The sequence below is a fragment of the Macrobrachium nipponense genome, chromosome 43, assembly GCF_015104395.2.
Source record: "Macrobrachium nipponense isolate FS-2020 chromosome 43, ASM1510439v2, whole genome shotgun sequence".
NCBI lineage: Eukaryota > Metazoa > Arthropoda > Malacostraca > Decapoda > Palaemonidae > Macrobrachium > Macrobrachium nipponense.
This window is the reverse complement of record NC_061104.1, coordinates 7,767,535-7,794,546: the sequence shown is the minus strand read 5'-3', so window position 1 is coordinate 7,794,546 and position 27,012 is coordinate 7,767,535. Positions and strand designations below refer to the sequence as shown.

At 36.2% G+C, this 27,012-nt stretch overlaps 1 protein-coding gene across 4 annotated transcripts; it reads right to left on the bottom strand.

Moving 5' to 3' along the window:
- Positions 1–679: 679 nt before the first annotated feature.
- Positions 680–24,852, bottom strand: LOC135214031 (venom protease-like). Of its 4 annotated transcripts, none has more exons than XM_064248146.1 (10): positions 24,737–24,852; positions 15,448–15,534; positions 14,225–14,260; positions 10,497–10,599; positions 8,838–8,982; positions 6,381–6,517; positions 5,362–5,567; positions 4,906–5,001; positions 3,584–3,729; positions 680–1,440 (listed from the first exon to the last, which is right to left on the bottom strand). In XM_064248146.1, the coding sequence occupies exons 2-10, from the start codon at positions 15,497–15,499 to the stop codon at positions 1,273–1,275; spliced, it is 1,089 nt and encodes a 362-aa protein (XP_064104216.1). In that variant the 5' UTR covers positions 15,500–15,534; positions 24,737–24,852; the 3' UTR covers positions 680–1,272. The 4 variants fall into 4 exon arrangements, with proteins under 4 accessions (XP_064104216.1, XP_064104217.1, XP_064104218.1 ...); XM_064248147.1 differs by lacking the exon at positions 24,737–24,852 and adding an exon at positions 16,541–16,875; XM_064248148.1 differs by lacking the exon at positions 24,737–24,852 and adding an exon at positions 16,603–16,875.
- Positions 24,853–27,012: the final 2,160 nt, after the last annotated feature.

Sequence of the window (27,012 nt, the reverse complement as noted above, 5' to 3'; positions counted from 1 at the left end):
TTTCTGGTTTTTCCTTGCTCCTACTGATTTGTTTTTGTCATTGGATTTAAGATTAAAATAAAAGAACCAGTTACGACTTCCTCCTAAAGGGAGTTCGTAACACATGTTAATCTTTGGGATGTGGTAAAAAGATTTGATCGGTAAAACGAGGTATATTAAGTAGCCAGTCATCAATCATTAGAGAGACCAACTTGCTTCTGTGGTTAACTATGACCTCACATTGCTTCCCCAAAAAGTCTGTCTTCAAACTCTGTAGTACCCTAAAGATGACTTTGTAATGAAAGTTGAGTGCCTTTACATAAACCCCCTTTCATGCAAAGGGTGTGCAGCCTGTAAGGTATTTTTTTTTTTTTTTTTGCGTGGGACCAGTGGTTATCCAACAACGGGACCAATGGGATCTTCACGTGACCTCCGAACCACGTCGAGAGTTTACTTCTATCACCAGAAATACACATCTCTCACTCCTCAATGGAATGCCCGAGAGTCGAACTCACGCCAACACCATACCGACCATGCCACTGAGGCGCTTGCAAGGTACTATAAAGTACTTGGTTCCCCAGATTTCCTATAAAAGTTGCAGCAGTTTTGGAAGTTCTGTCAACAGCAACTCATAAAACCATACCGAATGCCAATTGCTTTGGTAACTTATGTTAAACAAGGATTCTGGAATAAGGTTACAGTAAATGAATATATTTATTTTATGGTCACAAAAACACTCATAATACTACTTTACCTTCAGGAATGTTTATTTTAGCACTTTTAGGTAATCTGCTGAGCAATAAGAGAAAAGGCTCTCTGGAACATAAGAACAAAAATATGACTAAGAACGCTCTCTCATTACGCACAAAAACTTCCCCTTTCGGTCAGGAAACGTCTCTTAATTAAAGGATAAATAAAAAAAGGTGTATAGTTGTGCAGTTACTACAATGTTGAGGAGACATTCAAATACTACTATTTAAAAATTTGCTTATTTATAATAGATACTTTTGCCAAAAGTGAAAGATATATAGGGGAATTTAACAATTTATCCTTCCATTCGAAATGCCTACTTACTTTGTAGTTTATCATGATACACATATAGAAATCACTAGCTTCCTAACAAACTTAAAAGATTGGCATATCAAATTTCAGATGATTTAGATGAGGACTTATTTGATTTCCAGTATCAATTTGTCAGCTTTCAAATATAACAAATCTCTGTCCTCCATCTTGAAAACACAAATCAAAAGACGTTACAGATTTCCTCCAAAGTGAAATCCTCGTCATTCCCGTTCAATCCCAGTTCAAGCTCTTTTTGATCCATTCTTGGAAGCTTGACACACGAGTATACACTCCAGGATATTCCGGATGAGCGCATCCCACGCCGAAGGATACCAGGCCCATCACGTAGTATCTGTCCTTCTCAGGGCTGTAGTAATTCAGAGGAGCTCCTCCATCACCCTGCAAAAAGACACAAAGTGGTCACGATTTGGCTGTCACGACTCTGTAGGTTGCAAATGGGATCTGTTTGTTTGTTTATATGTATGGGGATTTTACGTTGCATTTAACCAGTAGTTATTCAGCAACGGGAATAACGGCTTTGAGTGACTTCCGAACCACGTCGAGAGTGAAATTCTACCACCAGAAATACACACATCTCTGACGCCTTAGTGGAATGGCCGAGAATCTTACTCGCGGCCACCGAGGTGATAGGCCAAGACCAAACCGACCACGCCACTGAGGCGCTGCACGTGGGATCTGTTCTTAATACAGAACACACCTGATTGGGTAAGTGATTGGTAAATAGTGCGAGAAGATGAAAAAGTTATTAAATAAATGTTACAGAGAAAGTATTCAGAGCTTAAAACTAGCAGGGCTGTAATCAAGATAAATGGCAAGCAGAAGAGCAGTCAGTGCCAAGCGCTTTCCCGTGTTTATTCACGCATCGTCGGGAAAGCGCTTGGCACTGATCTTCTGTCTGTCATCTTCCTGTGGTATTCGCTTATATAGTGAAGTCACGTGCATCTACTGTGATTCTTTAATTAAGCACGATTAAGACTATATGAATCTACTGACACGACTCAGGGTTATTAACAAAAAAATTAAGATAATCCTTATTTAGTGGCAAACTAAGAAAAAAATATATACTCTGACTTACTGTCATGAATACTGACAAATACAATATTAAATTTCAATGTTAAATTTCTGAAACAGGGAGTGTGATTGACAATAATTCATTCTGAAACTATGACAGAAACTGTCTCTAATATACTTGAGTTGAGAGTTAAAAAATTATATAGAAATGGTAAATTTTCAGTTTTGAAATCATGACCTCTGGTAGTTTTCAAAACCCCTTCCCCCCTCAACCTCTTAATAGCTTATAACTGAATGGATTAAACATGGCAGGGCAACGTTTACATAATATACATCAGAATATGTATTTATAAGGTGAGGTGCTTTTAAAATCTGTGATGTTATGAATTACATGTTCTCCTAATGGATGACGGAATATTTGAAGAATCCTGATACACGACTAACTCCAAGGAAGCGACTAGAATCAGGTATAGTCACTCATAAAAGTTCATGGATGTCTCCGGGCATAAAGTTGAATTCCATCCAACCCCTTTCTGGACAATGGGTCTGTATAGTGACGTAAGGCGGGCACACGCCGTAACTTTCTACAGCGGAGTTAGCTAATTGAACTTTTGGCCAGTTTGGCACTCCTAGACACCTGTCATCCAGAAAGGGGTGAAATGGAACTCTCTCTCAAACACCTGGACATCCATGAACTTATATGAGGGACTGTACGTCACGTTTGACCTCAACCAGTGGTTCTTAACCTTTTTATTACCACGCCCCCTCCAAGAGTTGGTCCTTTGTTTCACGCCCCCCTTGCATCTATGAGTAAAATTCCTTCCCAGATTTAGAAGGAAATTTTTAAAAAATGAGAAAGAGAAGAGGTTTCAAGGGATATGAAAGGGGGTCAATAATTACAAAACATAGGCAGCCAAAGAAGCCTAACTATACTCGGTTTTTTTCCATCTGTCCACCCGCCTGTGGTGTTTGCGTATGGTAACACTGCGTCCCGGGCTTTAGATAGTTACATTCAGCTTACATTCAACAATTATAATATCATATATCGAATATTAACTGTGCAATTTGCATACAGTAAATTAATAAAACACTTTTCAGTTACAAATGAACCAGATATCCTTTTATTTACCTAAAACTTACACATAGCGTAACTATGTAAAGCCCGGGACGCAGTGTTACCATATGCAAACACCACAGGCGGGTGGACAGATGGAAAAAAACAGAGTATAGAGTACTAGTAGACTCTGGGAAAGTAACGCTATAAGGCGATACTTTTTGCATTTTTTCATAAACTTCTGAATATTAGTTCCTCACTCTTGTTAAGGGAATAACGAATATAATTAGAGATTTTTTTTTTCATTTTTCCCTAGGGCTCGCGCCTCCCCTGGAAATTGCTGACGGTCACCTTGGGTGGGGGAGTGGGGAGCGCCCCCCAGGTTAAGAACCCCTGACCTAAAATGTACAGCATATCAGCATCTTGAGTAAATGCAAATTTGGGAGCATCACTTACACTACAGGCATCCGTGTCGCCGTCACCAGCACAGATTTGTCTGTCATCAATGTTGATATCTAAGCGCTTGTAACTTTGAGCACAAGTAAGCTGACTGACCACGGGTACGCTGGCAGCGATGGGCACTGTGGAAGTTTCTCTTGATCCTTGAAAGAGAAGCAGATGACAAATGAATTCCAGATTTACTTCCGATAATGGATTTACCCCCCTGTGGGGTCAACGTCCATTGCAAGAGCTAATCAAGATTACAGACTATGACAAACTTGATGGTAACATTGGAATAATTCTATAAAGAGTAACTACAAAATGAGAAACAGCCCTTACTCTAAGGGCGTTCATGCATTATTTTCATAAGGACGTTTATACTACCGCCAAAAGTAACTCACTAGGATCAGGTTGCGCAGGAAAAACTAATACTGCAGTTACACTACTATGCATTCCAGAGCCCATGAAATTGTCTCTTTCATAAACAACTTTAAACGGACGTATGGATTTGCATGGCTCTAAATCACCTAATTTATGGTATTATACTGAATTGACAGACGTGCTTAGTTAAGCCGTTTACTCTTAGAAAAAGACGACTTCTTGCCTTTCCTCAGACCGTCTTTGTAGTAGAGCCATCCTCTTACCTAATTATTGAAAACAATTTATATATCATCATACAATATATTAATTTGCTATAAAAGATTTCGTATGGCCCAGGATAAGTCAAACAAATATTTGAAAAGGTATAGAGGATACGCTAGACCGAAATCAGTTGTACATGTCACCATTTTTGCAGATGGTTGGTTGGCTAAGCGAAGCTTTAACCTTATTTTCTTAAGTAAAAAAAGTCAATGAAACACATAGCATATGGCAATGCACAGTATTTCCGAAAATTAGGACGAAGTTTGAAACACTCATTGCTTTAGCGCCATGGATATCCGTAAGTATATCTTAGTCTAACCAGACCACTAAGCAGATTAACAACTCTCCTATTGCTGGCCCGAAGGATTAGATATTTTCACATGGCTAGGAACCAATTGGTTACTCAGCAACGGGACTTACAACTGATTGTGGGATCCGAACCACGTTATATCGAGAAATGAATTTCTAAACACCAGAAATAAATTCCTCTGCTTCCGCGTTGGCAGAGAGCGGAAGCGAACTCGGACTACCAAATCGGTAGGCGAGCGCGTAACCCACTCATCCAACGAAAATTATGGAAATCCTAAAGTCGGTTTAAAAGTTGTTTACGAAAACATTCATGGCTTCTGGAATGCACAGTAAACGCCCTACGCATTGCTTAACCTAAATGCCGGTGAATATCCCAAATTACTGACCAGGATCAACTCTGCCCCATCCGACGATAGTCATCCTTTGTCCTGTAAAGTCTTGACCACCGAAGGAGAAAGGGAGGCACACTGGATAGATCATTTCTGGAAAGAAGAAAGGATTGCAATGTCTCCTTCGAGCATAACCACAAAAGAGATTATGCCATTGAATCCTCACGTTAGGATAAAAATGATAATCATTAATGAGATATTTGAACAAATGACTACGAATAACATAAGTAAAAGCATCTGTACAGTGGAATCTGCTTTTTTTAGTGCAACCAGAAATGAAGCACTACATATCTTTAGGGACCTTCTATAAAAATTTACCTTGATACTCATACGGACTAGATAAACAATGAATATTCTGGCACATATAAACATCTATAGATTGCACGCGTAAGAGATGCAGGCGTAAGCTCAGAATATGCAGTGAAAAACAGTCAGGTCAGCTATAATAATTACCTGTAAAAACAACATCCCGATCAAGAGGTAAGATAATGATATCGTTTTCGCGGGTGACAGCATTGTATCGATCAGTGTTAAGGAGCAATATCCGGTAATCTTGAGGCCGTTCGCCAGTTCTGTCATCTTGTATACGATACTCTCCCAACCTCACATACAAGACACGTTGAAGGTTATTTCCTGTTATTTTCTTTAGTAGGTAGGCGCTGTCAGAAGAAGAGATCTTGAGTTTGGGTGTGGCACATGAGAAATAGCTTTAAGAGAGTGGCATTCTGATCAGCTTTAAGGGAGCTACGTTCTGCAAGTAATGGTTATGTACGATCAAACAGAAATTGGTCTGATTGAAAGGACATTGTTCTGTAAGGAAAGGAGGAAGAGAGGAAGCTTCTTGACATTAAAAAAAAAACACGTAGATTGTAAAAGAGAAACTATTCTAGTCTGAGAAATGTACTTATTAGCCTTTGCAACTTGACAACAAGAACCGAGACATACAACTCGTCCACAGCCTCAAATATTATTCAACTTCCAAATCATGATCTTTCAAGACAGAACATCTTTTACGAGATGGTTAGTCATATTGATACATAGCCTACATTCTATACAACACTGAAAAGATTTTGTGAAAGGCAAACGGGAGAGCCAATGAGTAAATAGTTTGGTTGGTCTGTGTTGGTGAGTGAGAGTTTGTGTGTGTGTGTGTGTGTGTGTGTGTGTGAGTTGGTGGTTCGATGCGATGCTGATGAGCCTCTGTATGTACGTATATGAAACGGCTGACAATATTAAAGTTTTCTGCACAGAAGGTTTATCCTTGACTTGGGAGCTAAAGAAAAAAGTAACAGACCCCAGTTATATGGGTGGGTTTGTACGGTTTCAATTACTGTAGTACTTCAAAAGTACATCATTTCTTAAGTCAATGTTTCATTTACTGAATACCCTCGTGGCAGGACAGTAACAAAGAACTATCCTAAGTTTCAGGTGGGCGTCCTTTGAGATTATAAGGAAATCTAGTGCTTACTAACATATCAAGGTCAGAAGGAAAGCAACTGGCCGCTGTGAGCACATGTCTGCGAGTGATGAGCGCCCCGGCACACGCTGGAAGGAAGCTTCCCGTCACTTGGGTGCTGCCTATTAATGCTAGCCAAGGCCAAGCGCCTGGCTGGGATAAAGGAAAAAATAAAAAAATTATTAAAAAATCACAGTAGATGCACGTAACTTCATTAAATGAGCGAATGCCTCAGGAAGATAATAGGCAGAAATCCAAGCACTTTCGTCTTTACTAAGACGTTGTCAAAGAACGAATGACAGTGTCCTAGTAAAGGGGAAAGTGCTAGGATTTCTGTTTATCATTATCCTGTGGTGTTTGATTATATATATGTAACGATATATATATATCATATATATATTATATAATATCGAGATATATATATATATAACAGATATATATATCTATATATATATATATATATATATATATATATATATATATATATATATTATTATACATTCAAAACGCATATATCCCCTCTTAGACTGTATGAAATGTTATGTATAGAGTTTTGCAACATTTTTCTGATTCCTTAGCTAGTTAGAATGATAGGATATCTTAAAAATGTGTGTTCAGATTTCACGTAACATAATGTAAAAGAATATATGACGTAGAATGTAAAGAGAGAGAGAGAGATTAGCTTTGTCCGTTCCAAGCTAGAGTTGTTTCAGTAACTTTTCATCGCCTTGAGATAAGAGGAACTAGAGAATCTCCGTGTTGCTTTTAAAAAACATGTCAATCATCTTGCTTGCTCGAGTCTGTCTCGATCGAGTTGTTTCTTTGTTGAGCAGACTGGTTTCATACGCGTACATCTTTGCCGAAACCACGTGTAGATGTCAAGATTTTTTCTGTAGTTGCGTCTTTTTCGAAGTTTCTAGAAGATTGCATCATCTTTGTCATTGCCCAAAACGTTTTGTGCCATCTCCACTGTCCAGTCTCCGAGAGCAAAAGATATCATTATAGACTTGGGATTCCTGGCATTCATATCTCTCTCTCTCTCTCTCTCTCTCTCTCTCTCTCTCTCTCTCTCTCTCTCTCTCTCGCCATAAATGATATTAACGTAATGTAAATTGGTCACTCGTAATTTCTGGATTTCAGATTTGATATTTCTTAGTTATTTAGTATTATTTAGTGCTTTTTGTGGAATCTGAACAAACATTGTACAGTGTGTAACGGCGCCTTTTTTTGAGAAATATTGTGAATTGTGGTGAATTTTTTTTAACAAGCTGCAGCAGAAAGAAAGGAATTGGTATACCAAGAAGGTAAAGTGTGTTATATTTTTATTAGTTGCAACTAATAACTAATGGTTACGATGGTTTGGTAAAAACTAATAACTAATAGTTACAGTGATTTGGTAAAAATTTAAACTAATATTTACAGTGGATAGAAAAATAATTTACATTTGTACAAGTTGCAAATTTGTGTGTTTTGTGTTTGTTTCATTTGAAGTGATTTTTATATTTTGTGCATTTATTCTTCTTCTTATTGAAGTGAGTCTTTTTATTTTATATTCTGCTTGATTAGTACTTTTAGCAATTTTGGTATTTTCCACATTTTTCTGTTTTCATTTGCATTCACAATTTAATTAACTTAGTTATTTTCATTACTTAATCGTTGCATATTTAATTGAATTTAACATTTGTGAATTAATTTGCATTTACTTAGAATTCTTTTCAAGTTTTATTGTTGTTTAGCACTTGTGAATTAATTTCCAAATTTCAATTATTACCTAACACTTTTGAATTTCTATTGAATTAATTTTCTTGAATTTTGTGATAAATTAATTTTGATTTAATTTTACTTAATTGATTCAAGAATTAATTAAACTTTGCTTCGTTTTCAAGTAACAGTAATTTTCCCTGATATTGTAAATTTCACTTATAATTTTGAGTTTGATAATAAATTTTTGTATTTTAAATTTTTATAAGTGTTTTCATTTAAACCAGTATATTGATTATATTTATGTTAGGTAGAAACATAGTAGCGTGGTAATTGATCTGTTTTCCTTCAATTTACTTGAAGTGAGTTAGAACCAGGGAAGTACTTAGACTTCTGAAATCAGGGAAATACATAGACTTTTAAAGTTGTTGATGGAGTGATGCCCTTTGATTAATTTAATTACTTACAAGATTACCTCGCACCTGAAGTTGATACTGATTCTGCTGTGCGTGTCCGTCGAATTCAATTTACTGCACTCGGATCGGCATCAACCCACCTCACCCTGATATCTCACTGATATTAATTATGAATTTTTGTCACATGTATCGTGACATTTATTTCATTAACCCACAAAACTTAATTTAATATCTAGTTTACTACTCCTTGAGAATAAGTTATACCCAAGGGGACTATTAGCACTATTGCGGATTACGTGAGAGAGAATGGTCATCTCCTATACAGATGTAAACTAAGGGATTTCTATAAATCTAACCTCATTGATGGTGTTCCTGCGTGGAGGCAACCCACACTCGTCCTCTCCTGGAGGTGTCACGGGTGATGGGAACTTAGAGGTCGCCGCCTGAGGGTGGGTATTTTCGACAGAGGGACAGCATAGCCATGCATCTGGTGGATCATACCTGTAACGGAGAAAGTAAGAAATATGCTCTCTGTATAGCACAATGGTCTTCAACCTGTGAGCCATGGGCTGATTATCAGGTGGGCCACGAACAAAGAAATAGTAATAATAATAATGTAGAATTTAAGTTAAATAAAATTTATACATAAAACATACAAATAAAAAATTATGTCATGAAAATTCTCTAAGCATATTCGTATTTTGAACTAATGAAAATTAAATTTCATTTAAATTCACTAGTTAAATTTTAGATCATAAAAATGGTCATGAAAAGATTCTGAGCCTATTTGTATATTGAATTTATGAAAATCTATATTTTGAATTTATGGTAATAACATGTAATAAAATTCCAGTTCCAGGAACTGTATATGCTGTATTTTGAACTTATCATTTCCTATTCTAAATCTGAAGTAGTGGGCCATGGGTATTTGGAGATATCTAAAGTAGGCCATGACCTCAAAAAGGTTGAAGAGCACTGGTATAGCAGGTTCCTTATTACAACTAAGCGACGATGAAGCTTAACATGACATTTAAGTCTTTCCATGTACCAGGTGTCACGAGCTATTTCTCACGCGTTCTTTTACAGGATTTTCGGATCGACCAACGCGGAATCAGTGGAATTTATTTCTGGTGATAGAAGTCTATTTCTCGATATAATGTGGTTTGGATCCCACAGTAAGCTGTAGGTCCACTTGCTAGGTGACCAATTGGTTCCTAGCCACGTGAAAATATCTAATCCTTCGGGCCAGCCCTAGGAGAGCTGTTAATCAGCTCAGTGGTCTAGTAAAACTAAGCTTTACTTAACTTTTCACAGGATGTAATACCATACTGTGGAAAGACGTAACTACAGGATTCAGCGGATAAAACATTACATTGTTTCTAAGTATAAATATTCTTTATAGATCTCGAGAACTTCAGTTCGTATTAGTCTAGCCTGCAGCGGTTTGAAAAAGGAAGACATTTTATGATCATGAGAAAGTTGTGGAACACGTGAAGTTCACAAGGCGACTATGTAGAGAATGAGACTGCAGCCCTTTATAAGCTTTGCTTTGATTTGCACAAGTATTTGTGTGTGTTTGTGTGTGTTAGTTATGTGATATGTATTTTATCTCGCTTGTTCGATTTATTTCAGCCCTAATGATGCAACTTTTGGTTAGGAAACACGTAGGCAGTAAATGTATCATTCCTAGCGACTGGTTGTCTCCCTGTCACCTGTCTTTCAAGTATATATATATATATATATATATATATATATATATATATATATATATATATATATATGTGTGTATGTGTGTGTGTATGTGCATAAAAGGATATAAGAAGAGAGAGAGAGAAAAAAAACTGCTCAATTGATATTCAGTTGGAGAGAACAGCCAATGGCTGTCATCTGGCCCTTATAACGACTTTTACTCCAATGACGACCTGTGGGAGCTCCCTACTATTGTTGTTGGAGATTAAGCTGGCCTTATGCCAGCACGGGATCTTGCTCATAGAGCAGCCCGTAGTCCCCCCTACCGGCAGATTCGTCGTCTTAGGAATTCTCCGCTCTCTGGTTTATCCATGCCCGCGTTGATGTGTTCCTTGTAAGGAGAGCAAGCATTCCATAGTACACACGATCCTGCAACATTAAAGATAAACGGTTTAAGAAAATGGTCAAAGCTATTACAAAACTAATCTACTCGTGTTTAAGAAAGTGACAATAGGAGTAACTACGTGATTTTCTGTGGTTTCCTTTGATTAAGTGGCCTAATGCTATCACTCGTAAATTCCTGATATGTATACTAGCATTGCACCAGTCCCCCTCCCCCCCTATTTTAGGGCCATGTCCCTAGGTTAGGTCGTGTAATAGTAATTATGAATTTGGGTGAGGGAAACATAATGAGATTATTTTCAAGAAGATTCTATGGTTAGTTTTTAAGATTTGGCGTCCCGCTTTTTTCAGGGAAGGTCCCGGTGCATACATCGTGTTAATGGGTACGTCATATAGCACTGTATTTTGAATTTTGCAATTATATACGTATCAGATGATAAAAAAATCTATGAATGCTCAAAAATCGCAAATATTCATATGTTTAAAACACCAGGTGAAGCCACAAGAAATGTTTAAAAAGAAATGAAAGAGAGCCAATCATTTTCGAGTATTTTACACATCCTCTGGGCGCAAAATGGCCTTGTGGCTCGAAGATGCATAAAATACGCAAAAGTACTTTGCACTCCGTCAGTCCCTTTGGAATATTTTTTGTGACTTCTGTTGGACATTTTATCTATGAACAAAACTATTTACTATAGTTAAGGAAGATATTACATCTTCATATACAAATGAACCTATCAATCTAACTAGAATAATGAATGGTCTTGAGTAACTGTACATCCTGCCTGTTTGTAAAAGTGAAATCATCCAATATACATTTATTCTATATCCTTGAAGGGTCAGCAAGTATAAAGTAAACTTGGCAGATATCGAATCCATGAATTGTTGAACGTGTGAATTATTTGCTCAGATCACCAAGATACGACATGATTAGCATCACATGGTATGTATCTAAATTTTCACTTACTGCTAAAACCTTGCCGCATTCTTGATGGCTTAGTTCTATCTTTTGATATTATTATATATTGCTACTTTCAAAATGCATATTTCCCCTCTTTGAAATGTCATGTAGAATTTTACAAAAATTTTTCAGATTCCTAGATAGCTTAGAATAGGATGTTTTAAATGTGTGTTCAGATTTCGCATTACATAATTGAAAAGAATATATATTAACGTAAAAAGAGAGAGATTCTTTGTCTGTTCGAAACTACGAATGTTTAACTTTTATGTCAACACTGTAAGATTAGAGGGTCTGCGAGATCCGTTTGCTTTCCTAAATCTGTCAACGCATGTGATAGCGAGAGAATTGAGTCTTGCGTTGTTATCAAAACATGTAAATCTTAATTGTCGCTCAGCCTCCGTTTCGATCGAGTAAAGTACGTCTTTTTTTTAACAGACTGGACTCGTACGCGTATATCTTTGATCAAAACCACGTGCATGTTACACATTTCTTTATGAAGATTGCATCAGATTTTCAAACTTTCTGGAAGCATTCGTGCCAAGAACGTTTGTGTCATCTGCCATGTGAAGCTTCCGTAAAGGAAGAGATTTCATTAGATCATAGAACCTCGAGGCAGTTAGATCTCCTCTCTCTCTCTCTCTCTCTCTCTCTCTCTCTCTCCCTCGACATCATTGAGATTATATTAACGTAACGTAAATTGGTCACTCGTAACTTGTGAGAATTTCATATTTGATATTTCTTAGAGTTTATTTAGTGTTATTTACTTTCTTTTGTGGAATCTGAACAGACATGGTTTCGTAACGGCGCCTGGTTTTTGTGAAAGTGTGATATACAAGCTGCAGCAAGAGAAAAAGAAGTTGGTATACCAAACAGGTAAAGTGTGTTATATTTTTATTAGTTGCAACTAATAACGGATAGGAATTGTGTTTAACTAATAATGGATAGGGAGTGTGGTTAACTAATAATTGATAGGAACTGTGGTTAACTAATAACAGATGGTTGTGAAGGTTTGGTAAAAACTGTTGGTTACAGTGTTTTGAGTGAAAAAGATTTACACTTACACATTACTGATTTTTTTGTGTTTTGCGTTTGTTCCATTGTTTGTGCACTATTTCATTTTCTTATTGAAGTGTGTCTTTTTATTTTATATTTTCATTTTCATTCACAATTTAATTGACTTAGTTATTTTCATTGCTTAATCATTGCACATTTAATTAAATTTAACATTTGTGAATTAATTTGCATTTACTTAGAATTCTTTTCAAGTTTTATTATTGTTTAGCACTTGTGAATTCATTTCAAATTTTCAATTATTGCCTAACACTTTTGAATTTTGATTGAATTAATTTTCTTGAATTTTGTGATAAACTAATTTTGATTTAATTTTACTTAATTTGATTCAAGAATTAATTAAACTTTACTTTGTTTTCAAGTAACAGTAATTTTCCCTGATATTGTGAATTTCACTTATAAATTTTGAATTTAATAATAAATTTTTGTATTTAAAATTTTTATAAGTATTTTATTTTTATCCCAGTATATTTTCATTTGGTTATATTGATGATAGGTAGAAACATAGAGTGGTAATTGATTTGCTTTCCTTCAATTTACTTGAAGTGACTTAGAACCAGGGAAGTACTTAGACTTCTGAAATCAGGGAAATACTTAGACTTTTAAAGTTGTTGATGGAGTGATGCCCTTTGATTAATTTAATTACTTACAAGATTACCTCACACCTGTTTTGATGAACTTAGTCTGATTTTCTGCAATACTGGTAAGTGTTAAGGGATCACTGTTGCCTTTAGAGTATTCAGTCGTTTAAACGTGTTATGAGGGTTCAGGTGTCTGGCTTTTGGTGAGGTAATATTTGATGCATGGTAACCAGATACTTGGCACTTCGTAACAATATTCATATGACTACCGAAATGGTATAATACCGCAACCTCGATACCAGTGCTTCCAAGAGGTAAAGCTTCCAAAAGTTAGTTATTTAAACTAATCATTCATTTTTAAAATTAATAGTTTCTTAACTTCTGTATAAAATACAGTGAAGCGATAAAATTACCAAAAGTATGATATATGCATACCAACTTTCATTTACATTCTATTTTATGATTCCTCTTAAATTCGACGAAAATACTTTATTAGCTTTTTTCTAAGATGATAATAAGCGCTTAATCCGATACGAGAAATAAAGGAAAAGCAGTTTCAACATTAAATGATCATCAGAATTCTAAAACCAAAACTATCCTAAGAAATTCGTCTTATCCCCCATGCAAAACTAAATTCTCTTACAAAGAAAACAAGGCGTGATCCGACCTCCAGCTTACTTGAAGGCACATGCTAAAATCTAGTCAAATAGCACGTTGTTTCAGCAAAGAAAATTAAAATAAGTATGTTATATTCATTAGCACTTATTGTTCTGTACTGCTTAACATGCACATTATTTATTTTTTAAATTTTCATTCTAATAAATAAATGATAAATATCCTATCCTACAATTCCTGTATCTTTAACTCAACGCGATACACCTTTTTCAGACCTTTATAGGCTCTTCCATAAGGCTTCCCTAACCCCTCCCCAACTCCCACAAAAACAACAACAGCAAGAACAACAACAACAACAACAAAGTAACTGTTTGTAGGCTTACTCTCCGAGTAAAAGAAAAAATCAAAATTAAATATCACTAACCTTGCTCTCCTGAGGGTAGGGTGCACAACTCGGGACCTGTCCATTAAGAAATCCAGAGTAATCGATGAACCAGTTGTTGAAATAGTAAAGGATAACATTAGTTGACCAACCAAGAAGTGACATACAGTTTAACTTAAAACTAACTCCAATTTCTGGATGCAACTGCTAAAATACTAGCACGTGATTACACTCATGCTCTATGATTACAAAACAAATTGACAATGTATCAGATGATTAAAAGGGGTAAATTTCCTCATTTAGTCTGGCTAACGACATCCATGTAAAACTAGACTCTTGATCCTTCTATTGTAATACTATATTTCAGCAAATCTTGCCACCTCGTACTGATCAGGTTCCACTCCTTTCAAATGAATCTGGAAAACTAATTTCTTTTGATATTAGGAGCCATAATGCAAGGTGTACAAAATTTCAAAGTCAAGATTTTTGGGGTGACCCTGGATTGAACCTACTTTAGAGTTCGGAGTTTATTGGTGAAACTTAACTGAACTACTTTCAAATTTAGGATTTTATGAGTTAGTTGAGTTGAATATAGAAATTAGGCCAAAGACCAAGCACTGGGACCTATGAGGTCATTCAGCGCTGAAATGGAAATTGACAGTAAAAGGTTTGAAAGGTGTAACAGGAGGAAAACCTCGCAGTTGCACTATGAATCGAGTGTTAGGAGAGGGTGGAAAGTAAGATGAAGAAAGAGTATATGAATGGAGGTACAGTAAAAGGAACGAAAGTGGTTGCAGCTAGGGGCCGAAGGCATGCTGCCAAGAACATTAAGTAATGCTTACAGTACACCCCTACGGGGTCGGGATTTTATGGGTGAAACTATCTTCAACATACTTTTAAAGTTAAGATATGGGAGTAAAACTATACTGAACTTACTTTAAAGTTACAATTTGAGTGGTGAAACATCAAACATACTTTCAAGATTATAGGATTGAAACTACATTAAACTTGGTGAAACCACGCTGAACCTATTTTAAAGCTAGCATTTTATGAGTGAAACTATCAAACTTACTCAGTTAAGAATTTATTGGTGAACTGCACAAAACCTATTTTAAAGTTAAATCTTAAATGGGGAAACGGGATCACTCTTAAAGTAATCATTAAACTTAAAGGGTTGATTCTACACTGAACTCTAACATTAAGAACTTAAAGAGATGAACCGCCCCGTGCTTATGATTTTAGAGACAGAACTTGGCTGAACTTACCTTGAGCTATGACAGATACCCAAAGGCAAATAATTACCCCTAAACTCTTCATTCTTCCTTTTCCAGTGCTTCTCTGGTGTGAAATATCTTGAGAGGGAAAATAAAAAAAGATAAAAATCTGAAAAAGCTTTCAAGAAAATCTGAGTAATCACTCTTTAAGCTTGGTTTTAAGTAACCTGACAAAAGTGTCAATTTTAATTGTGCAAGATATCACAACCTACCATTATAGGAAGTGAATATTGCCAGAAGATATCTGCCTACATAAGTTGCCACAGAGGGCTAGGAGGTTCCTACGAATGGTGTTACAGGTGGCTGGGATGTGCATTCAGTGGTATATATTGTAACATTAAAACCACTGGCAGAAACCAAGCTATCTGCCTAATATATTATACTATAGAAACTGTAAATTTTCACTTTAAACTTTAATCATATTCTAGAGTTTAAAACATGGTTTTCCTGTTTTAAATTGTGCTTTCAACGCTTTTGGCGCTCATGCTGTTAGCACATAAGTAGTTTTAGAGAAACTGGACCATGTGCCAATATTCTGCAGTTATGGGGGCCACATTAGAAAAGGTAGCCTTTTGGGTGGGTGGAAAAACTAAAAATAAGTGAAATTCAGGGATGCACTGAACCTAACCTAACCTATGGTGCCAGCCTAAGGCATTGTAAATTAAAACAGTGCTATGACCTAACCTAAACCACATCTAACCTAATTTAACCTTGGGCACTAGGTACTAACCTGGCCATGAAACTTCATCTACCCGCTTATACCCAAACCTAACCTAACCCATCCTAACCCATAGCAATGTAAGACAAAATGGTGGGGTTCTGACCTGATCCAATCACACCTAACCTAACCTAAGATGCCGGGTCCTTACCTAGCCACTTACAGAGACAACATTTAATAATGACGCCCAAAATATAGATCAAATGAGAAAAACCACAGCCAATATATTTCAAATAAAACTAAACTACAAATAAATCAATGGACATCACAGAATAAGAGTGTCTTAACGCCAGATTTTAACCACTCCCCTCACTTCTTCATACAAGACACCATAATCGTTTCAAATGGGCTTAAACATACGTTTACCTCACAACTTCTAAACTCCTTCGACATTACTTTTGAGTCCCTTTCCGGACGACGTCACGTACCCTTGGTCCTGATCCTATTCCTTCATCTCGCACAACAAAACCTCTATTATCCTTAGCACGAACAGTAACCTCTGCCTCATCACCAGATATGGCTAGATCCAAGAGCAAGCGAAATCTAACTGAACACGATGAGACACCACGGTGTAATGATAATAATAATAATAAAAAAAACGTAGGCTATGAATATGCCATAGACGCTTATAGTAAAGAAATGTCAATACACCACAGTGACAACACGTGGAGACTGGAGACTTCGTTATCGCTATCCCAACAAGTGAAACGTGCAGGGTGTCCATAAAGTCCCAGTACCATTACAAGTATTTATTGATCAGAAACCATATAACATAGAGTCATGCAGGTTTTTGTAGAATGAAGTGCTCTGAATGTAAACTTTAGGAAATATAGAACATTCTAAAAAACACTGCATTACTCTATGCTATATGGTATCTGAGCAATAAATTCTTGTAATGGTACTGGGTAATGGACACCCTGTATGTTAAAGCTGAAAAAGCCAAGTGTTTAAGACACCATTTCATTATATCGAAAATGTTCAAGCACTTTTATCACTCACTAGGCCTAGAAAAGCCTGTTTCAACCTAATAAATTTTCCATATTTTATAAAGTTCTGTATCAAAAGAAAATGACCAACGACCTCGTTTGTAAATATGAAAACAGCGGTTTTAACAAAAGAAAAAAAATGTGTAAAGACTATTTTAAAGCGATAATGGATTCGATGTTTTGGTTTAAGATATGCATATAATCTTCAAGGTCAAGCTTTCAATGGTGTATATTTATGCTCACAGAATGTAATGTTGAGAAAATAATACGTAGTATTTATTGTATAATGTATTACCATAGCCATACTATTTACTTGGTATGGATTGTTTAACTGAAAAACAATTGTTTTCCATCGACTATTTTAACATATAATTAGCAGTACATTGTTTAGTGTTTGTTTACCGTTTTTGTAGGCAGACGCGTAATAAAGCAGATATCATAAAAAATCAATATGAATATTCAGTTAGAACTTTTTTATAAATATTTTATTATGAAAATATAACACAATTCTCTACATTATTTACATAGTACTCATCTTATCATAAACACAGAAGAATAAAAAAAAAATAAAGTACGATGTTAATTATACCCTTGTTACAAAATTATATTGTGTGTACCTAATCTATATTTCATAAAATTCTCAGTAATTCAAATTTTCTGTTAAAAACCATCATGATGTCAATTAGAACTAGTCAAAAAAAAAAAAAAAAGCTCTTTTTGTATACCTAAGTGGCAAATCGCATAGAAACAATCAGTCCCGAATTATTTCATAATTATAATAGCAATAAATCATGTAAATCTAAGAAAGCGTTTACACCAAGCGAATGGAATCGATTCAGTTCATGAAAAATCAACACAAGCGATTCGAGCCGATTCAAATCATGCCGATTAGCTTGGTGTAAATGATTACGTTGAAATCAGTTTGGCGAATCAAGGCGAATCATGAAGCTTATTAATTCTTTATGAATTACATCGATGCGATTCGCTTGGAGTAAACGCAGTCTTTTAGAATCTACATTAATACAACTTCTGAATGAAAATAATACAGATCTAAATCCTGGTTGAAATACCCTTAACCCCGGTATACACAAGTTTTCGAAGGACATTCAAGAGAGAAATGAAAGATTATCCGGAATTCTCGTTAATGTCCTTGGCACTTCATTACTTATTGTGGGAATCCTCCTCGCCTGAAGACCAGCCTCAATGGTATGACTTTTGCATGCGTAAAATGGGTTTATAGTCCAATAGTCAATATGTTATATATATATATATATATATATATATATATATATATATTATATATATATATATATCATAAAGTATAAAAGGTCCATTAAAACACTCTGGTTTAAAGCTAGCGACTATATTTAGGTGGACTAACTTTCCACCCTCATCAAGTAGCGAATCCACTACTATCTAAGGGTGGAAGTTAGTTCACCTAAATATAGTCCTTAGCTTTAAACCAGTGTGTTTTTATTGGCCTTTTTACGTGAGACGTATCCTGTTTTAACAGAAGAATTTATTTACAAACACACACACATATATCCATATATATATATATATATATATATATATATATATATATATATATATATATATATATATATATATACAAATGCCGTGCCAATAGATCTATCGAAAACAGCTCTGAATTACCGACGAACAGATCCACGAAGCCTCTGCACTATTTTATATCCAGATCTTCAGCCTATCTATGCAAATGTGATCCTCAAGAGACCTTCAGTCGTCGCAGAAGTTACAGTTGGGTCTGACCAGATCATATAGTACTTCACTCCTCAACTCTTCACTTTCACTCCCTATTACGTTCACCTATTACGTTCACCTCTTCATTCCGCACAAGTAGCAATTCCTATTATGCTCACTCCTTTAATTCCGTTCAAGTAGCAATTCCTATTATTGTTCACTCCTTTAATTCTCTAAAAGTAGCAATTCCTATTACTTTCACTCCCTTGATTCTGTACAAGTAGCAATTCCTATTATGTTCACCCCCTTCATTCCGTACAAGTAGCAATTGCTATTATTCTCACTCCCTTCATTCCGTACAAGTAGCAATTGCTATTATTCTCACTCCCTTCATTCCGTACAAGTAGCAATTCCTATTACTTCCACTCCCTTAATTCTGTACAAGTAGTAATTCCGATTACTTCCACTCCCTTAATTCCGTACAAGTAGCAATTGCTATTATTCTCACTCCCTTAAATCCGTACAAGTAGCAATTCCTATTATGTTCACCCCCATCATTCCGTACAAGTAGCAAACCCTATTATTCTCGCTCCCTTCATTCCGTACAAGTAGCAATTCCTATTACTTCCAACCCCTTAATTCCGTACAAGTAGCAATTCCTATTACATTCCCAAATCCTAAATTTCCGTAGTAGCAATTCCTATTACTCGCCCCTTATTCCGACAAGTAGCCCCAATCTCCCAATTCCTTATTCTGTACAGTAGCATTCCGTATACAATTCCATTCCCTTAATTCGTACAAGTAGCAATTCGTATTACATTCATTCCCTTAAATCCGTAAAAGTAGCAATTCCTATTACTTTCGCTCCCTTAATTCCGTACAAGTAGCAATTCCTATTATGTTCACCCCCATCATTCCGTACAAGTATCAAACCCTATTATTCTCGCTCCCTTCATTCCGTACAAGTAGCAATTCCTATTACTTCCAACCCCTTAATTCCGTACAAGTAGCAATTCCTATTACATTCATTCCCTTAAATCCGTAAAAGTAGCAATTCCTATTACTTTCGCTCCCTTCATTCCGTACAAGTAGCAATTCCTATTACTTCCAACCCCTTAATTCTGTACAAGTAGCAATTCGTATTACATTCATTCCCTTAAATCTGTAAAAGTAGCAATTCCTATTACTTTCGCTCCCTTAATTCCGTACAAGTAGCAATTCCTATTATGTTCTCCCCCTTAATTCCATACAAGTAACAATTCCTATTACTTTCAACCCCTTAATTCTGTACAAGTAGCAATTCCTATTACTTTTACTCCCTTAATTCCATACAAGTAGCAATTCTGATTACTTCCAATCCCTTAATTCTGTACAAGTAGCAATTCGTATTACATTCACTCCCTTAAATCCGTAAAAGTAGCAATTCCTATTACTTTCACTCCCTTCATTCCGTACAAGTAGCAATTCCTATAACTTTCAACCACTTAATTCCGTACAAGTAGCAATTCCTATTACTTTCAACCCCTTAATTCTGTACAAGTAGCAATTCCTATTATTTTCATTCCATTAATTCCATACAAGTAACAATTCCTATTACTTTCAACCCCTTAATTCTGTACAAGTAGCAATTCCTATTACGTTCACCCCCTTCATTCCGTACAAGTAGCAATTCCTATTATGTTCTCCCCCTTCATTCCATACAAGTAGCAATTCCTATTATGTTCTCCCCCTTCATTCCGTACAAGTAGCAATTCCTATTACTTTCACTCCCTTAATTCCGTACAATTAGCAATTCCTATTACGTTCAACCCCTTAATTCCGTACAAGTAGTCATTCCTATTACAGTCGCCTTCCCTTTCAACCATCAACGCCCGTCCTCACACTGGATTAGCACCTACTAACGTTTCCAGAGGCCGTGTAATAGTGTTTTTTTTAAATAACTCCTAAAATAACTGATAGATTTCCATGATATCAAAGCAGGGAGCGCTTCATACAATGGCTTAATTTTGGGAAATACTGTGCATTGCCAATTACGTTTCATTAACTTTTTTACTTAAGAAAATGAGGCTAAAGCCAGTCTTAGCCACCCACACATTCGCAAAAGTGATGACGTCCCTCAGTGACGTTGGTATAACGTTTCTTCCCCTGTACCTCCCATCCCCCGAATTGTTAAACGCCTGTTTAACTCCATAGATAATTGTCATATGACGTACCCCAAGCAATACGAAATTCTTTGTCAGTATAAGTTCAGCATACCTGGTAATGTGATTCGTGACTTTAGACTTTACCTAAACACAAGACCAACCTTTTATATCTTACCCACTCACTTACATTGAAGATCAAGAATGAGACTTATGACAGGAGACGAAAGAAGCCATGTTAACCCTACACTTCGCACTTCAAGCGAGTGTTGGTAAAGCAATAGAAATATAGTTTTCTTTAGGTTAAGCCGTAGGACTCATTCTCCCATACAACACAGGTTACTCGATACATCAATTGCCAGGAAGAAAATGAAAGAGAGAATTGTTTGATATAATTTATCATATCAATTTCACCAGAGAGAGTAGCTTGAATTCCTTAGAAGGTAGACTTCTAAAAGATGTTTCATATAAGGGCATTGACATCAGCCATTTGATAAATTTTGAAACTCAATATATATATATATATATACCCTATATAATATATATATATATATAAGATATTATATAATTATATATATTATATTAATATTATATAATCATATATATATATATGGCTAGCAGTATATTCCGAATATATCATGTACTTATTAAAGTCATACTTTTCTTACCGATTTATACTAATTTTCAGTCAGTTTCTTTCTTTCTCTCTGTTGTAAATGGTGAAGAGTTTCAGCGCAATTGTAGTTTTGCAATGGCGAGGACAAAGCAACATATTTGCCATGACTAAAGTCGAATCTATATGAAATAGTTCAGAGCTATGTAGTACTACAACTGCTGCCGATGATTACCTTGGATGTACTAAAAGGGCTCTGAGGTAGGAGTCGAAGTCGGTGAAATTATTTCTGAATCCTGCTCCAGTCTTGCCCCAATAACATCATTCCAAATATAAAACTCTCTCAAGGAAAAAATTGTTTTCTATTTCTACTAATGTTTTTATTTTATTTTATTTTATTTTATTTTTGTAGGAATCCAAGTAGAATATCTCTCAGTGCGATTCCACACCCCTGTTTTAAACCTCTTCTATTATGTTCGATAATTTGTGTTAACCATCTAATCATTATCTACCACCATAAAACATTTTATTGCTCTTCCGGCTCATTTTATATGTGCAGTACACAGTCTTTCCTAACAGGGATTTACTCGGTAGCCTAATAACAATGGGAATGAAGGAAAGGAGGCAAGAAGGAAGGCGAGTACTAGGATAGCCATAGGTGTAAACACCGAAGGAGGGTTGGGGGAACCTCTGCGTCACAGTTACGTCATTAAGTACCACTTCTTCGAAACGCTCTGAAGGAGGGGAAGAAGTTCCTCTTTTTTCTAAGAGTAAACGGCTTTATTAAGCACATCTGTCAATTCATTGTACCACCAAAAATTAGGCCAATGTTTGAAACATTCATTGCTGTAGTTTCATGGAAATTCATAAGCCGGTTTGTTAGATATTTGGGAAAAACACTATTACACGGCCTCTGGAAACGATAGTAGTTCTATTCTATCCCAAACAAGCTCAAACTGGGGTCACGAAGTCTATACGTAGTCCGTTTACTTTTCTAAGATCGCTAGGGGTGGGGCCAGGTAGTAAAGGCAGAGTTGTCTTATCTACGGGTATGTAAGTCCCATTAAATGCTTCCCGCAGATATAATCCTTCTTAGGAAGATTCGCTTTAGACCTTGGGAGTATAGGGAAAGGGTTTGCTTCTTCCCTGTTAACTTTTTTTTTTAATTCCCGATTCTATTTAGCTATTCTTTCTCTTTCTATAATTTAGTTGCGCTGAATGGCCTGTTGGCTCCGGTGTTTGGACTTGAGACAAATTCATGTCAATCGATCTATTATAACCTTAGAATAGACAACCACTTATTCCTTATTTGCAAAACATTTTTATCTAAATCATCCAAGTCAGACACAGGACTCACATTCTCTTCTCTTTTTTGAAACACTTGAGATTCCACTGTATTTCCCGTTTCGCGTGCTTCCTTGTTAAGTCTACAAATAGTCATTTTTGACACTTTTGTTGCTTCAGATGTTCTCTGGATAGCCTTCGAAACATCAGTCACAGGAACTTCATGATGTTTTTATAAAACGAAGTATTTCAGGAAATTATAGACTCTTTCCTTGGTCTCAGGTGTTGGGTGGGTGAAGACGTTTACGTGTCACTTGGGCTGGGCTGTCCATACTTTTCACAGTGGGTGATCGAGAGCGAGTATCCTTTAATGATATTGACAATGACCTTTTAAATCCTCTTAAAAATCATAGGTCCCCTAAACTCATATCTGGCATCGCCGGGGAAAAAATATGCCTTATCTTCATTGTCATTAATGAAGCTGAGGTTTTAACGAAGAATATACTAAATAAGATACATTCAAAATATCTGATGCAAACAAAGAACCACATTTCAAGAAATGAAAACTATTTCAATAGACTCCTTGAAGCTAATATGATTACCATAACATGAAAATTGGCAACGTATGAAATATGTACAAACCACACAACAGCGATCTTAGAAAAGATAAAGGCCGGCCGGTGATTCTCTGAAAGAATAAACATCCGTTCGATCCCACAACCCCCCCCCCCCCCCCTCCAATTCCCAACCCCATCGTCGCTCACTGATCATAACAACGTTACCGTAACTATTATGCGCATAACTGCTGGATCACCTTGTAGATTATTTAAAGTATTCGTACTTTCGGTCCCACTACAACAAGGTTGCTGTTAGGAATACAACAGAAGTCTGTCTAAGAATATTTAAGGACAATTAGATAGGAAAATCCACTGGTAAATATATGTAGAGTGAGGGTAGAGTTACGGTAGATGAAAGCCAGAAGGAGGTAGAAGTGTGGTAGGAACAGAATGCAGGCAAAGCAATTTGGAAAAGGAGACCAAACAACTTGCCAAAACACATTACTGTTGACCCCAGTGGAAAATCTGAACTTTGACACCTTCAGTGGGTGGTTAACGTAGATTAGGACAACCAATTAAATTCACACAGGGGTGGCACCGGAAGTAGGAAAAGTAGTAGGATGTGTCTTAGTAGAAGTTAAGGAGGAGCTTAATTGTAGAGGTTAGGTTAAGACTTCACTTGAGGTCTCAGAGAAGTTCAGTTAAGAACAAAGCCCGTATACGGGGGAGGCTGTGTCGGTGAACGTCTGTTCCTTGTGAAGTGTTGTGTAGTTTGTTAAACTGTTAACCTTGTACTCCTAATAATAAGTAAGATAAACTAAGTGGTGTTTAACTTGCCCACAGTCCTACGTCGTACTCAAGCTTTTAAAACTCCTGAGTAACTGGATAATGAAAGGAAATTAATCTACAATGTTCCTAAGAAAATAAAAACTCAACCACAAGCAATAAATGAAGGTAAGCCCATATAACAAATAACTTCAACAAATACAACCAAAGTTACCGAAGAACAGACTGACTAATAATAAAGAGAATAAAAGGAACCCCGTACGTACATACGCAACATTGCCAGCATTTTCCTGAAAGCCGACTCTGTGATCTAAGGTTATTTACGTATCGTTATAAATTTGCTTGTCTTTTGTTCTGCTTATTTTTAAACAAATAATTTAGGAATGTTATATATCTAGTGGTTAATAAATTCAAACAATTTTCTTCTTCATCTCTTCCTTTTTCCTATTGTCGATATAAACCAGTCGAACCGTGAAAATATAGTGCCATACCTTGAGAATAATTGAAGGCTTCGTGGCGTCCTCGGTATCTTCCACACAACACCAGTCGTGATAGGACGCTCTGGGCTTAGTCTGGGGGCAGCGGCAAGGTTGCCAAATGTGACGAACTAAAACCTTCCAGACAAGCCTTCAAAACCGGAATTTTCAGCCCAGAGACCGCTAGCTTTTTCAAATGTCATGAAAATGCATGGAACTTTCATTTTAATAATAAAATAATTTGATTTACTTACCTTTTTGACTTCGCAAATGGGCACATATATATATAGAGAGAGATCCTTTCGTATCCTTATATATAATCTATTTTTGTAAAGAAAAAAAAATTGATCATCGTCATCCTCAACTAAAGCTGAAATTGCAGTGATGTCATGATACGCCATATGTAGCTATCGTGCCTACTTTTTCTAAGACGCTTTTAGGAATGACATATGTATGGCAGTTTTTCTCCAACCTTTTAAGGCCATTCCTAATAGCAAGAACTGAACTCACTGATTTCAAACTCAATATATTTCTCAATTTGTTTTTAATAATGTTATGTTGGCGGAGAAAGACGTAGTATTATAAACACAGAACCAACCATCTTGTCTGCAGGTAGGTGTTACCTGTTCGGGATTTTTTAGATACCATAATTTGGCAACAGCCGTTTCTGAGAAGTTGTGTTGAGTCTTTTCTGAGCATGACTTTGAGCCTGAATGATCCTCCTAATATATATATATATATATATATATATATATATATATATATATATATATATATATATATATATATATATATATATAGCGTGTGTGTGAATCATTCAGGTCTAATCAGTATAGATAGTTTATAGTTAGTATATATATATATATATATATATATATATATATATATAAATATATATCTGTGTGTGTGTAAAGCAATAGATATCTTAACCTCACCCATGCTGGATATCCAGCCCACCCTGTCATCCAGCTACCACACCACCAATTCAACCCATCGATCAATTAGTATCTGATCCCACCTCCAGTAACTAACTAGGCAATGAAAAACTTCGCTTAAACGTTACGCTTAAAGGTTTAATATAGCACAAGGACATGATTTGCATCTTTCTAGAAATTTAGACTGTGGTGACCGTAGTACAGCTTGCCCCATGACCCTTTCTCTCGTTCAGGTCTTGCTTTGGGCCAGCGGGTCACGCCTCAAAACGTAGAGAGCTTTGACGTTCAGTCTATACTCCAGCTACGAAAGGTGGTTGAGACTTTCCTACAATCAGCTGCGTTGACACGTTTAGCATCTTGCCAAAAGATGCATTTAATCCCACTCCAAAAATTTTCTACACTTTCAGGATAAGCCTCCTGGAGGTCAAGGTTAATCCTGAGAGAGAACAAATTCGAGAGTTCTGCCAGCTATTTGCTTTTATTCACAAGTGACTTCGTTTTAAAATAATGTATGAATGCTTACGCTACGTATGTACTATATATATATATATATATATATATATATATCTATATATATATATATATAATAATAACCTCTAATTGAATTTTGTATTGTAAAATTAGAAAAATGTACAGCAAGGTCCAAGTATAATGTCTTGATCCTCCGACTATTGGAGGGAGGGGACACAATCCGGTCATTACTATGACCCTTAGCGGTCACTTCCTTAATCGTCTATAATCTATATGGCACCTTCGCTCAAAAAATCTGCCAGATCTACCAAATTTTACCCTTTTTCCAGAAAAGTTTGAACGGGTTTAAGAAAATAAGGCAGAAGTGCTAATCACCTTCGATTCTCAACCTCTTGTAGCCAGAGTATAGTTATTTACAGCTCCCAGAGCACATAGAAGCCCAGAGTTGTTCAGAACACACTTCTTATACGACATAGCATTGCCTCTTGCATGCCCTTGATTATGCCTGGTTTGCAAAAGCAGATTCTAGAGACACATCCAGGAGGTTAGCTGCATCCTGGAGAATAGGAAATCTTGTGCAGCAAAAGCATTGTAACATAAACATACGGTACATTAGATTTTGAAGATGGCATACGAGCGCCTCAGTTACGTGGTCAGTATGGTGTTGTTGGCGTGCCACTTCCGTGGCCGCGAGTTCGATTCTCGGGCATTCCATTGAGGAGTGAGAGATGTGTATTTCTGGTGATGGAAGTTCACCCTCGACGAGGTTCGGAAGTCACGTAAAGCAGTTTGTCACGTTGCTGAATAACCACTGGTTCCATGCAACGTAAAAACACCATACAAACAAACAAAAGTCTGTAAAACTAAGATTAACAAACATTAAAC

Coding starts and splice junctions, on each gene's coding strand:
- LOC135214031 (XM_064248146.1), bottom strand. CDS start 15,499: ATGAAGAGTTTAGGGGTAATTATTTGCCTTTGGGTATCTGTCATAGCT. Junction 8,983..10,496: donor CTAAGACGACGAATCTGCCG/GTAGGGGGGACT, acceptor TCTCCGTTACAG/GTATGATCCACCAGATGCAT. Junction 5,002..5,361: donor TCGGGATGTTGTTTTTACAG/GTAATTATTATA, acceptor TCTTCTTTCCAG/AAATGATCTATCCAGTGTGC.